Raw genomic sequence first — 14,349 nt, forward strand, 5'->3', positions numbered from 1 at the left:
AGTGGACTTGGATAATGTGTAACAAGGGAAGGGTAGCATAAGATTGGGTTCAAAGTTCATGACACTGCCATTAGTTAAGAGGAGAGAGTCACAAGGTCACACCTACTAACCTAGTGGCTGTATCCAAACGTGGGAGGGCTGGAACAGAAGGTGCTTAGGTAATTGTCCTTTGGAGAAATGAAGTCACTAAAAGGGAAGCCCAATCTACATTTTATAGTTTCAGGGGGGAAATTGGATCCAAATATCAATGCCTGGTACTGTCGCAGTGTTACTTGGGGTATCTTTCAAGTAAGCCCTTGGAGGGCTTCAAGAGCTAGAACAGAAATTCACTGTCTATCTTGGATATTTACACTAAGCTAAGCAGAGATTGTGCCATAACTGGAAGTTCCAAGAGCAGGATGCATGGCCACATGGGGAGGAAGGATCCTTGGAGACAATTCTGCACACAGTTAATGAGAATTTGTTTTATTACTCTCTCACCCATAATACTCCAGAGACTTAGTGGCACCCTCTCAGAAGACAGTCTCAGGAGGGTCGCAGGGACCGTGAGTATTTACACCTTGTGATTGATGGTAAGAACCCAGGGAAGGGAGCTTTTGGACTCAAGAAGCACTAGGAGATTTTCCTCAACCAGGTTCCTTTTCTGCCTGCTGTTTGTTGACACAGATTTGTTCTCTTTTTGACTCATCATTCCATGGAGCAGAAGTGAAGAGAATGGAATGAAAACATGAGATAAGACATCCTTTCCAGGTAAGAAATCATTTTTTGAGAATACTGGTGAGAAGGTGGAAATGTCTGATCTCAGAGAGACAATTAGTCATCAGTGGACACTCAATAAGAATGCTAACTTGGGTCCATCCTAATGTAGATATTTTATATCTATAAAGTTCAATCTTCCTTTAACTCAGTCTACTTCTGAGTCACATTCCCCTGACTCAGGATATGAATTTTCAACTGAAGAGCAGGTGAATTTGAGAGAGAATGTCTCACACAAGTTCACTCCCTCCCTCCCCCTCGCTTTCTCTTCTCTCATCTTTCTTTTCATCGTAGCTGTTTACATTCATTTCAATGTTCTTTAGGTGACTCTTGCTCCATTGCAAATGATGGGGAAAGAAACAGCTAAATTAGAAAGAAAAATTTATTTACCTGTGCAAGGATATAGCTGAGTGGTACAGTGCTTGTCTCACATGTGCATGACCCTGGGTTTGATCCCTGACACCAGTAAAAATTAAAAGATTGTTTAATTACAAACTACAAACGAGGTGAGATCACTGCCATCTCCTTATTATCAAGATGTGAGTTATACACTGCTAATCAACAATGAGAAGATAACCTGAAGCTCAACTCATAGTCTGCATCTGTAGTTCCTACAGTTATTAGCCACAGGGTCCTCTCTCTCTACCCCTGCCCCCCGGCCTCCTCTCTCTCTTTCCCTTGCATATGGAACCAGCAAAGGTGCCCACCAACAGATGAATGAATAAAGAAAGTGTACCATATATGCATAATAGTTTTATTCAGCCATAAAGAAAAGAGAAAGTATGGAGAATACTGGTAAACAGATGGAACTGAAGAACACCATGCTAAGTGAAATAAGCCAGACGCAAAAAGTCAAGATCAAACTTTTCTCTTGTATGTGGAAGCTAGACCAAACTAAGGAGGGAAAGGCAGGGAGCATGCCATGAAAGTAAAAGGGAAATCAGAAGAAGTGGATTGAGAGAGACAGAGAGAGAGGAGGATGAAAAAAGGAAGGAATGATGGAATGAAATTGACTAAACCATGTTATGTACATGTATAAACATACCTCAATGAATTTCACCTTTCTGTGTATCTATAAAGCACTAATTTAAGAAAACAAAAAGCTATAAATAAATAGAAGGAAGACCAGTGGAGTAAAGGAAGGGGAACAGGGGGAAGGAGGAGGAGAGAGGAAGGGGAAGTTCTGGGAACTGAATTGGAGCAAATCATATTCCATTCTTGTATAATTATGTCAAAAATAAACCCCAATATTCTACATAACTATAGTGAACTAATAATGATGAAATTTTAAAAATAAGTTATTCAGCTTCGATTTTTCCATACTCAGGGGGAAATAAATGAACATCAGAGTAAACACTCCATTAATAATTGTTCAGTATAAGTACAAGTTGGGAAGATGCTCTTCACAGATGACATAAGAACCATTAATTGACAGTGTTTCTGTCTGTAGGTATATACAAGCCTGTGGAATGTCCAACCTGACAAGAGTCTCTGAATTCATCCTCTTGGGACTCTCTTCTCGGCCTGAGGATCAGAAACCACTCTTTGCCCTCTTTCTTATCCTATACCTGGTCACCCTGCTGGGCAATATGCTCATCATCTTGGCTATCCGCTCTGATCCCCAACTCCAAAACCCTATGTATTTCTTCCTAAGCATTTTGTCCTTTGCTGATATTTGCTACACAACCGTTATAGTTCCCAAGATGCTGGTGAACTTCTTATCAGAGAAAAAGACCATTTCCTATGCTGGATGTCTAGCACAGATGTACTTCTTCCTGGTCTTCGGCAACATGGACAGTTACCTCCTGGCAGCCATGGCCATTGATCGCTATGTGGCCATCTGCAATCCCTTCCGCTATGTCACTGTTATGAACCACAGGCGCTGTGTCCTGCTGCTGGCCTTTTCGGTCGCTTTCTCCTATCTCCACTCCCTCCTGCATGTCCTCCTGGTGAATCAGCTCACCTTCTGTGCATCAAATGTTATCCATCACTTCTTTTGTGATGTCAACCCTGTTCTGAAACTGTCCTGCTCTTCTACCTTTGTTAATGAAGTTGTGGCCATGACGGAAGGGATGGCCTCTGTGATGGCTCCATTTGTGTGTATCATCATCTCCTACCTGAGAATCCTCATTGCTATTTTCAAGATTCCCTCTACTGCTGGAAAACGCAAAGCCTTCTCCACCTGTAGCTCCCATCTCACTGTGGTGACTCTGTTTTATGGGAGTATTAGCTTTGTCTATTTTCATCCCTTGTCCAGCTATACTGTCAAGGACCGAATAGCAACAATCAACTACACAGTATTGACATCAGTGTTAAACCCGTTCATCTACAGTTTAAGAAACAAAGACATGAAAAGGGGCTTAGAGAAATTGGCAAGCAAGATTAACTACCAAGTGGATAGGTTTTATTTTGCAAAGGCCAATAAAATCCATGTACCCTGATTGCAAGGTGTGTATATGTGTTAGTATGTGCATGTGTATGTGTGTGTGTTTGTATGTGTATGTGCATACGCATGCATGTACATGTACCTGATGTAAATCTGTTGTGGAGAAACACTCATCAATTGCAGTTGTACCTAGTAGTTTTCTACCTGTGTTCTCTGTCACCCATGATTGTGGTTAGGAGTCTTGTTCCTATAGTCCTATTATAGACTCACTTCATAAGAGCTCTCCATCCCAGAAAGTCCCATTTCCTTCACTCATTCCATATTTCCTTGGATCCTTTCATATTTCTCTCCACTAATTCAGCCATATTTGGTCATTGAACATAAAAGAGAGTTTTCATACATGTCTATATACAAATTTACATGTGTGAAAAATATGTATGCAAACCTGGGCATCTTATTCTATTTGAAACCATAAGAAACTTTTGCAGAACGTGGGTGTGTATGTGTGTGTGTTTGAAAGAGAGAGAGAGAAAGAAAGACACCTCCCCATTCAACTAAGGGTTCTCCAACTGCAGAATCTGTGTTCCCTGGTCCTGACATGATAAAACTATGGTCTCTTTTTTAAATGCTCACAAGAACTGCATGCCGTGGTCTCTGGAGTACTAGACTCTCCACAGCTTACTCCAATAGTCTAATTGCCTGTTGGTAGGACAGGTCAATGCTTCTGCCTGTGTTTGGGTCTCTACTCTTCTTTCCCTTCCTGTACTTAAGGTGCATTCACCCCCTCAACTCTCCCTGAGGGTTTTTTTTTTTTTTTTTTGGTCTGGGTGCTGTTCTCTCTAGAGATGCTTGTGTTACTACTGTCTCTTCTCTGTCAATCTTTTTTGAGAATAAAGGAATCTGAAAATAAAGTAATCTGAAAAGCTTTCTATAGTCACTGGAGACAGTAAAAACTCAGTGGATGTGACCTACTAGCAAGGGCCTTTTGGCTCAGAGTACCTGCTATTTTAAAAGAGGTTCCCAATTTATGTAAAGAATGAATTATGTGCTTTAGTGAAGCAGTCGGATAAATTATTCTATGCAGTTTTCTTCAGGACAGTGATTCTTTCCTCATGTTTGTATTTTATTGTCTGTGTTTAGAAAATTAACTATTAGATTAAAATATTCTAATGGTATTTTAGATAAGGAGCAGTCCTTTCTAAGATAGATGATCTCAAAGTTTTTAAATTATAGGATAAGGTTCTGGTGATCTATTATACAGCTTGATGACTATACTTAATAATGTGTTGGATAATTTCAAAGAACATAAGCAGTAGATTTTAGATGTTCTTACCACAAATAAATGGTATTTGATAGTTATGTTACTAGCCTGATGTGATCATTCCTGATGAGATCATCATTTCATGAATTGAAAAACCACATTGTATTTCATAAATATATACAACTATTGTTTTTCAATTGAAAATAAAATAATTTTTAAGAGAAATTCTAAATTCCTTTAATTTTGCCACAATAATCCTGAACCAAAGCCAAGGTAGGGTTGGGAAAAGGATATGATGTTCAGTTTCATTCCTTTATTACACACAAGCAAATTAATTATAACTTTCAGGCCAACTTCAATCAATTGATAAGGATTGCTATAGTAACAAGATTTATGTGCCTACTCTGGGTTAAACAAAGAAGAACAAGTGAAATCAATTTTATGAGCTACGGGTGTAGACCAAGGAGTACTGGTACATGTAACAAATGAATCTTCAATTGCCACGGGCCTTGGTGACTTGATATGCAAAGGAACTTCATTTCTATTGCTTTATTTCTACAGTTTAATCTTATCTTTGAATTTGTGCTCTGAATGGAGAAAAATACTTGCGACAATAACCAGTTCTCTACTGTCCAAAAATCCAATGCCACCTTAGCCTAGTCTCTTTTGGTCCCGTTATGGTCACATATGGAAGACATGATCCCAAATGCAGCAAGGTTCAGAGGTGGGGCTTTTGAGAAGTGAATGGATCAAGAGAGAGCTCTGACCTCCTCGGTGCATTGATCTATTGGTAGGGGAATGGACTCCTGGGAGACAGTGCAAACTTGAGACAGGTGGGGCATGGCTGGAGGAGGTAAATCTCTGGGAATGTGCCCTACCTCAGGCCCAAAGCAATGTAGTCAGCCAACCATGGACTAAAACCAAAACCTGAAACAAATCTTTCCTCCTTTAAGTTGTTTTTCTCAGGTATTTGTCACCGTGATGAAAACTTAACAAACACAGGTCCTATGCTAGACTCTATTACTGACATCTAGCCTTGTTTCATTCATGGAACATGACTAGGGCTTGTTGTGAGGACTAGTAACTGGATTTTATTACTCTTCATACCCTCTAATCATGAACCAATGGAGATACCATGCTTTGCCATCATGAGGCAGTTTTTACCATACATATCTCCTTGAAATCATTCTCCTCTCTCTCACATATCAAACTGGCTCTTATCACTCCCACCTAATTTGAATGAGCCTCTCTAGACCATTGGAAAATCTTGGTATTATCTGCAGAAGAATACTTGGGGGAATATCCAGTTCTCTACTATTCAAAATTCTAATGCTATCATTTTCTCTTTTTATTGATATTTTTTAAATAAATGACAGCTGAATGCATTATAATTCTTATTATACATATACAGCACAATTTTTCATATCTCTGGTTGTATATAAAGTAATTTGAAACCCAATTCGTGTCTTCATACATGTACTTTAGATAATGATGTCTATCACATTCCACCATCATTGCTAGTCCCCTGCCCCCTCCCTTTCCCTCCCACCCCTCTTCCCTATCTAGAGTTCATCTATTCCTCCCATGCTCCCTCTCACTACCCCACTATGAGTCAGCCTCCTTATATCAGAGAAAATATATGGCATTTGTTTTGGGGGGATTGGCTAACTTCACTTAGCATTATCTTCTCCAATGTCATCTATTTACCTGCAAATGCCATGATTTTATTCTCTTTTATTTAGCTGAATAAAATTCCATTATGTATATATGCTACATTTTTAATCCATTCATCTACTAACAGGCATCTAGATTGGCTCCACAGTTTAGCTATTGTGAATTGTGCTGCTATAAACATTGATGTGGCTGTGTCCCTGTAGTATGCTGTTTTCAAGTCTTTTGGATATAGTCTAAGGAGGGGGATAGCTGGGTCAAATGGTAGTTCCATTCCCAGATTTCCAAGGAATATCCATACTGCTTTCAATATTGGCTGCACCAATTTGAAGTCCCACCAGCAATGTATGAGTGTACCTTTTTCTCCATATCCTCTCCAACACTTATTGTTGTTATTCTTCATAATAGCTGCCATTCTGACTGGAGTGAGATGATATCATAGAGTAGTTTTGATTTGCATTTCTCTGATTGCTAGAGATGATGAACATTTTTTAAAATATTTGTTGATTGATTGTATATCCTCTTCTGAGAAGTGTCTATTCAGGTCCTTGGCCCATTTGTTGATTGGGTTATTTGTGGTTTTGGTGCTTAGCTTTTTGAGTTCTTTATATACTCTAGAGATTAGTGCTCTATCTGATGTGTGAGGGGTAAAAATTTGCTCCCAGGATGTAGGCTCTGCTCACCTCACAGATTGTTTCTTTTGCTGAGAAGAAACTTTTTAGTTTGATTCCATTCCATTTATTGATTCTTGGTTTTAATTCTTGCTCTATAGGAGTCTTATTAAGGAAGTTAGGGCCTAATCCCACATGATGAAGATTAGGGCCTACTTTTTCTTCTATTAGATGGAGAGTCTCTGGTTTAATTTTTAATTCCTAGGTCCTTGATCCAATTTGAGTTGAGTTTTGTGCATGGTGAGAGACAGGGGTTTAATTTCATTTTGTTACATATGGATTTCCAGTTTTCCCGGCACCATTTGTTGAAAAGGCTTTTCTCCGATGCATGTTTTTGGCACCTTTGTCTAATATAAGATAATTGTAATTTTGTGGGTTAGTCTCTGTCCTCTATTCTGCACCATTGACCTACCAGTCTGTTTGGGTGCCAATACCATGCTGTTTTTGTTACTATTGCTCTGTAGTATAGTTTAAGGTCTTGGTATAGTGATGCCACCTGCTTCACTCTTCCTGCTAAGGATTGCTTTAGTTATTTTGGGTCTCTTCTTTTTCCAGATGAATTTCATGATTGCTTTTTCTATTTCTATGAGGAACGCCATTGGGATTTTGATTGGAATTGCATTAACTCTGTATAGTGCTTTTGGTAGTATGGTCATTTTGATAATATTAATTCTGCCTATCCAAGAGCAAGGTAGATCTTTCCATCTTCTAAGGTCTTCTTTGATTTCTTTCTTTAGGGTTCTGTAGTTTTCATTGTATAGATCTTTCACCTCTTTTGTTAAGTTGATTCCCAAGTTGTTGTGTTTTTTTTTTTTTTTAGGTTATTGTAAATGGGGTAGTTTTCCTCATTTCCTTCTCAGAGGATTTGTCACTAATACATTTAGAAATGCCTTTAGTTTATGGGTGTTGATTTTACATCCTGCTACTTTACTGATTTCATTTACTAGTTCTAGAAATTTTCTGATGGAGCTTTTTGGGTCTTCTAGAATCACATCATCACATAAAATAGAATATAGAATAATATCGTCAGCAAACAGAGCTAATTTAAGTTCTTCTTTTCCTATACATATCCCTTTAATTTCTTGTGTCTGTCTAATTGCTCTGGCCAGTGTTTCAAGAACTATGTTGAATAGAAGTGGTGAAAGAGGGCATCCCTGTCTTGTTTCAGGTTTTAGAGGGAGTGCCTTTAATTTTTCTCCATTTAGAATGATGTTGGCCTGAGGCTTAGTGTAGATAGCCTTTACAATTTTGAGATATGTTCCTGTTACACATAATAATTGATATTTATGGGGTACAGTGTGACATTTCAACACATGAGTACAATGTGTGATGATGGTCAGATTAGGATAATTGACCATTAGTTACTTCAGATATGTATCATTTATTTGTGTTGGGAGCATTTAAAATTCTCCTTACTAAGTATTTTTCCTATTCTAGAGATTGAATCTGGGCCCCCACAGCACATGCTAGGCAAGAACTCTACTCCTGAGCTAGTTCGCCAACTCCTCTACTAGCTATTTTGAAATATTCCAACAATTGTTATCAACAATAATTAACTACTGAACTACAAAACATTAGAGACCTATGTTTTTATATGTTTATCCACAAAAATGGTCTCTATTGGGAGAATTAGGTGGCTTATATGTACTTAGACCTGTGCTTGGTTCATAGTAAACATTTGATCAATATTGTTATTGACATTTTTGTCCCTATTTCTTACCTATTTCTTTCATAGTTCCTACTATGTTAAAATGGTAGACCTGGGTTTGAACACCAAAGAAGATAAATCAGCATTGGCTTCCTGCCAAATATGGGTTTAGTTCAAAGCTAATTAAACATGAACAATTTAGAAACATTGTGACCTACTATAGCTTCTAGGTTTCTCTGCCCTGGGATTCAGAGTAATATCCAGAGAACAATGAACTGTTACTTTGTTTTCAGGTTATATTATTCCTGGGGAAGCACTTCCTTTAGCAACTTCTTGGAAAAACATACTGATACCTTGGTGTGGAATCCAAACTTTTTTATTGATTTTTTTAAAAAATAAATGACAGCGGAATACATCACAATTCTTATTATACATAAGCACAGTTTTTCATACCTCTGGTTGCATATAAAGTATGTTGACACCAACTCCTATTCCCTGGTCATCATGCCCTCACTGATCCCCATCACCTAGTGAACTGGTGCATGCTGCTTATCCTATGAGCATAATAAACTTAAAGATGTCAACTGCTGTGCACTCAGTTATCATGGTAAAGAACCCATAACTACTAGCCCCAAGCGCCTATGCAGACACCCTGGAGAGAAAGTGGAGTCCTCTGAGGCCAGACCTTCACCTGCGTGAGGATGAGTCACCAAGGACACTGCTGCAGTCCCCCTGCCCTTTCTTGCTCCTGTTTCAGTAGAGGTCTGAGTCTGAGGAGTCAATGTTCTCATCAAGAAATAAACATGTTTGCTCTCAAAGGAGAATACGTTTCTCTGACCAGATTGTGGGGTGTGCGTACTGCGTGCCTGGAAAAATCTCAGGGGCTGTGTTGGAACCATCTGTGGCCAAGGTTACACTGAGAAAGACTTGATGTGCTAAGAGGCTCCAGGCAGAATTCCCAGCCCATCATTCACCAAGGAGAAGCCACAACTATTACTTCTGGGCTCCATTTAATTAAGCCTTCAGGAACCACCTTGAGTGGTTAATTAACATCAAGAAAAGGAGTCCAGGGCTTCATCAGCAAGTCCTCCCCAGAGCCTCGTTAAGAAAGCCAAGGTGAACCTGTCCCTCAGAGGCCATATCTACAGTGATGGTGGCTCAGAAACTTTCCGACTCAATGTCATGAGTGAGGCCTCCCACTTATCCCCCTGGGCGGCTCTCAAGGGGCTGCAATCTGCCTTCCTTTTAGAAAAGGGAAAGAAGATGCCATAACTCAGCGGGTTGCTTCCTCCCACCGAGGCCAGTCCTCCAGGGCATCATTGGCGGGAACGGCTGCATCATCAGTCTTCCAGGGAAAGCGGTGTTTAGACCAGTTGCAGCTGGGGCCCTTCTCCCCTGTGTTCCTTGAAGAAGACTGCTTTTGAAGCATTAAAATCAATTCCCCTACTCATCGTCATCTCCTGATTTAACACCTCCCTCATAGTGTCTACATTAAAGCAGTGGTTTCTCATCCTCCTCCACGCATTGGGAATCAACCTGGGGAGTTCTTCAAAGGCCTCAATGCCCAGGGCACACCTCAGAACACACAAATCAGAATCTGGAGGAGGCGACCCAGGCATCAGTGTTTTTAAAGCTCCCAGACAGTCTGAGATCTACTTCCTGATCTCCTCAGAAGACCCCAGTGGGCTTGTGAAATTGTTTAGAGCCACTGTCATGATCTTAGGGGTCGGCAAATTAATGATCTTTTCCCCATTTCCTAGCTCTGTCTTTATCTATCATGAGTTTTGGTTTAGTTTGGTTGCTTGTTTGTTTTGGTAGGGGGATGTGTGTGTGCATCAGTAGTTTATGCGAAGAGACACTGAGAAGGCACTATCTTAAAAATATTTCAATTCTCTTTTCCTGATCTTCCCAGATTTGTATTTTCCATTTTTTCCCTTAAATCCACAGATGCCACATGAATAAAGCCTTGTTGTGAGATGGAAACAAAAGTTATAAACACCAAAAGTCTTTGCTGAGTCCTCACAATACCCTTCTATGTATACGTATATCTGCCAATCCAAAGACCGACAACCTTTAAATTATACTACTAAGTGCATTATTTTGAAACTTGAATTTTCATCTAACAAGGTTCCTTTGAAATGGTTCCAGTCGATATTTCTACAGTCCTCTCTACTGTTTTTGACTGTCCCATCCTATTTTAATAATACTTAATCATTTTTTATAATATGGAGTTACCGTACTTTAAACATGTTCATTATTGGACAATTAGATAGTTTCTCTTTTCTCTATTAGAAACAAAACTTTTGTGAATATTCTGTACGTATATATTATTGGAACATGTGCTATGCCTTCTATTCATGGAAGTGGAATTTTGTAGATACCATCAAATCGACTTCCAAAAAAGGCTGTGTATGTTTCTGTGCCATCCACAGCATGTGACAGGACTTGTTTCCTTACTCATTTTACACCATATAGCATCAACATCTTCCATGTTCTCCAATATACTGGTCAAAGAATATTTCATTCTTCCTTTAATGTAACTACCATTTTTATGTTTATAGGTCATTTCTCTTCATTCTACTGTGAATTGTACATTTATATTTTTCCCACTTTTTTCTATTGAAATATTAGCCAGAGGAGATTACAAATGCTGCAGTAGCCTAGCAATCCTAAAATCCCAATAACATAACTCAATAAAACTTTATTTCTTGCTCACACTGTAGGTTCACTGTAAGTCATCAAGGTGATATATGGAAAGTGACTCAGAGAAAACACTACTAGAGGTGGACCCACAGCATATCCAAATCATACAGCCTCAGTAAGCAGGGAAAGTCAGGCTGGAGCATTGAGTGGGGCCTGCCACTGACTTAGCCCAGGGACAACACACATCACTCAAACTCGTTTTTCTCGGAATAGCCATCATGCATTCACTCCAAACTGCAGGAGGTGGGGAATATACTTTATCACTTGGAATATTTGATAAGCATCGCCATTCCTGTCGCAGTTTGAAATATTTGTCATTTTCTTATATGTTTGTTGGAATTCTTTGTATTACATGGATATTATTATTTCCTCCTATATGTTTTGTTTCTCTTTGAGCATCATCTGTCACACACATTTTCACGTTTAATATAGCCAAATCTGTCAATCTTTTCCTTTAAATCATCAGGATTTCTATTTTGCTGAGACAGGGTTATTCCAGTCCCAAAATTACATATATATGTTCTCCTCTATATTCTTGTTGTAGTTTCAAAGGTTTTTGCCTTTTGATTTCAAGTCCATCTAAAATTTATTTTATTTTAATTTTTTAATTGTTTATAGATCTTTATTTTACTTATTTATTTATATGTGGTGCTGAGAATTGAACCTCACACATTCCAGGCAAGTGCACTGCCACTGAGCCCCAGCCCCAGCCCAATCTGGAATTTATTTTTTTATGTGGTACAAGGTAATTCAATCTCTGGTACCAAAAAAGAAAAAAAACTGACAACAACATCAAATGCTCCAAGGATGTGAAGCAAGAATTTTCATTCTTTGTTGGTGGGGATGCAAAATAGTGTAGTCACTTTGGAAAACAGTTTGGCAGTTTCTTATGAAACAAAACATATGCTCACCATATGACCCAATAGTCATACTCCTTGTTATTTACACATATAAGTTGAGAACATATGTCCAAACAAAACCCTTCACATAGATATTTATAGCAGATTTATTCAGAATTGCCAAAACTTGGAGGTGACCAATTTGTCCTTCAATGGGTGAACACATAAATGAACTGTGGAACATTCAGACAGTATAAGATTATTAGTACTTAGAGGAGATGAACTTACCAAGCCATGAAAGGACATGCACTTTACTGAAGAGTCCATCTATGATATGATTCAATTACATGGCATTTGGGAAAAGGCAAAACTATGGAGACAATTAAAGCATCAGTGGTTGTCTGAGGTTGGGGCAGAAAGGTTCTGGGGAAACTGGAAGTCCATATGTAGTAGAATGAAATGTAACCCTTATCTCTCACCTTGTGCAAAACTCAACTCAAAGTGGATCAAGGACCTAGGCATTAGACAAAGACCCTTCACCTACTGGAAAAAAATGTCAGCCCACCTCTCCATCATGTCAGCTTAGGAACCAAATTCTTCAACACAAGAGGTAAAAAGAATTTTAAAAAATGGGATGGTATTAAACTAAAAAGCTTCTTCACAGGAAAGGAAATAAGAGTGTAAAGAGAGAGCCCACAGAATGGGAGAAAATCCTTGCCACCTACACCACAATAGAGCATTAATCTCCAGAATACATAAAGAACTCAAAAAACTTAACACACACACACACACACACACACACACACAAATAAATAAATAAATAAATAAATAACAATAATATTAATAACCCAGTCAATAAATGGGCACAGGAACAGGCACTTCACAGAAAAAGAAATATGAATGGTCAAAAATATAGGAAAATATTCAAAATCTCTAGCAATTAGAGAAATGTAAATCAAAACTACACTGAGATTCAATCTCACTCCAGTCAGAATGGCAACTATTAAGAATACAAATAACAATAAATGTTGGTGAGCATGTAAGGGGGGGGAAGTACACTCATATTTCTGGTGGGACTGCAAACTGGTGCAATGACTCTGGAAAGCAGTATAGAGATTCCTCAGAAAACTTGGAGTGGAACCACCATTTGACCCAGTTATCCTAATCTTTGATATATAACCCAAAAGACTTAAAATCAGCATACTAAAGTGACACAGCCACATCAATGTTTATAGAAGCTCAATTCATAATAGCCCAGCTATGTAACCAAGCTAAGTGTCCTTCAACAGATGAATGGATAAAGAAAATGTGATATATACACATAGGGAATATTACTCACCCATAAAGAAGAATGAAATTATGGCACTTGTAGATAAATGAATGGAACTAGAGATTATCATGCTAAGTAAAATAAACCAATCCCCCCAAAACAAAGGCTAAATGTTCTCTCTGATATGCAGATGCTAACACACAATAAGGGGAGGGGGAACAGATGTTCATTGGATTAGACAAAGGGGAATGAAGAGAAAGAAGGGGGTATGAGAATAGGAAAGACAGTAGAATGAATCAGACATAATTTTCCCATGTTCATACATAAATACACTAGTGAAACTCCACATCTTGTACACCCACAAGAATGGGATCCTAATTATAATAAGTTATACTCCATGTATGTTTAATATGTCAAAATACACTCTACTGTCATGCATATATAAAAAGAGCAAATTAGAAAAAAGAAAGGGAGAGACAGGTGGATAACAGGATTTTTAGTAAAACTATTCTGTATGATACAATGGTATTAGATAGTCATATCTAATTCGCCCAGACTTATAGACTTCATAACACCAAGAGTGAACCCTAATGTAAACTACCCATGTCTGTGATAATGATGCATCAATGTCAGTTTATCATTTGTAACAAATGTGCCACTATAGTGGGCGGTGTTAATAGTAGGGGAGGCTGTGCATGTTTGGGAGCAAGGTTTAATGGAAACTCTGTATTTTAGAGTCAATTTTGTTATGTCCATAAAAGTGTTCTAAAACACAAACTCTATTTAAAAGCAGGAAAAACATTGAAAGTTGTTATTGCTGTGCCATTTATGGGTGAGGACAATGTGCATAAGTAAAGCTAATAATTTGCCTAAAGTCATCTATTTAATAATAGGGAAAACTGGGATTCAAACATAAGCAGTTTGACGTATATAAATGAAGAAACAAAATGTTTAAGAAATGCAACCAGGGCTGGGGTTGTGGCTCAGAGGTAGAAGGCCTGCCTAGCATGCATGAGGCACTGGGTTCAATCCCCATCACCACATAAAAAAAACTAAATAAATAAAATAAAAGTATTGTGTCTATCTTTAAAAAAAGAAAGAAAGAAAGAAATGCAACCAAAAAAAAATAAACCTCAAAAAGTTA

At 38.3% G+C, this 14,349-nt stretch overlaps 1 protein-coding gene across 1 annotated transcript; it reads left to right on the forward strand.

Moving 5' to 3' along the window:
• The first annotated feature begins 2,225 nt into the window (after nucleotides 1-2,225).
• On the forward strand, nucleotides 2,226-3,197 carry LOC101957409 (olfactory receptor 1L3). The gene has a single exon (XM_013356630.2). The coding sequence runs from the start codon at nucleotides 2,226-2,228 to the stop codon at nucleotides 3,195-3,197; it is 972 nt and encodes a 323-aa protein (XP_013212084.2).
• Nucleotides 3,198-14,349: the final 11,152 nt, after the last annotated feature.

This window comes from Ictidomys tridecemlineatus, chromosome 4 (genome assembly GCF_052094955.1).
Source record: "Ictidomys tridecemlineatus isolate mIctTri1 chromosome 4, mIctTri1.hap1, whole genome shotgun sequence".
Taxonomy (NCBI): Eukaryota; Metazoa; Chordata; class Mammalia; order Rodentia; family Sciuridae; genus Ictidomys; species Ictidomys tridecemlineatus.

Excerpts from the sequence above, each read along its gene's own strand:
- LOC101957409 (XM_013356630.2), top strand. The coding sequence starts at position 2,226 with ATGTCCAACCTGACAAGAGTCTCTGAATTCATCCTCTTGGGACTCTCT.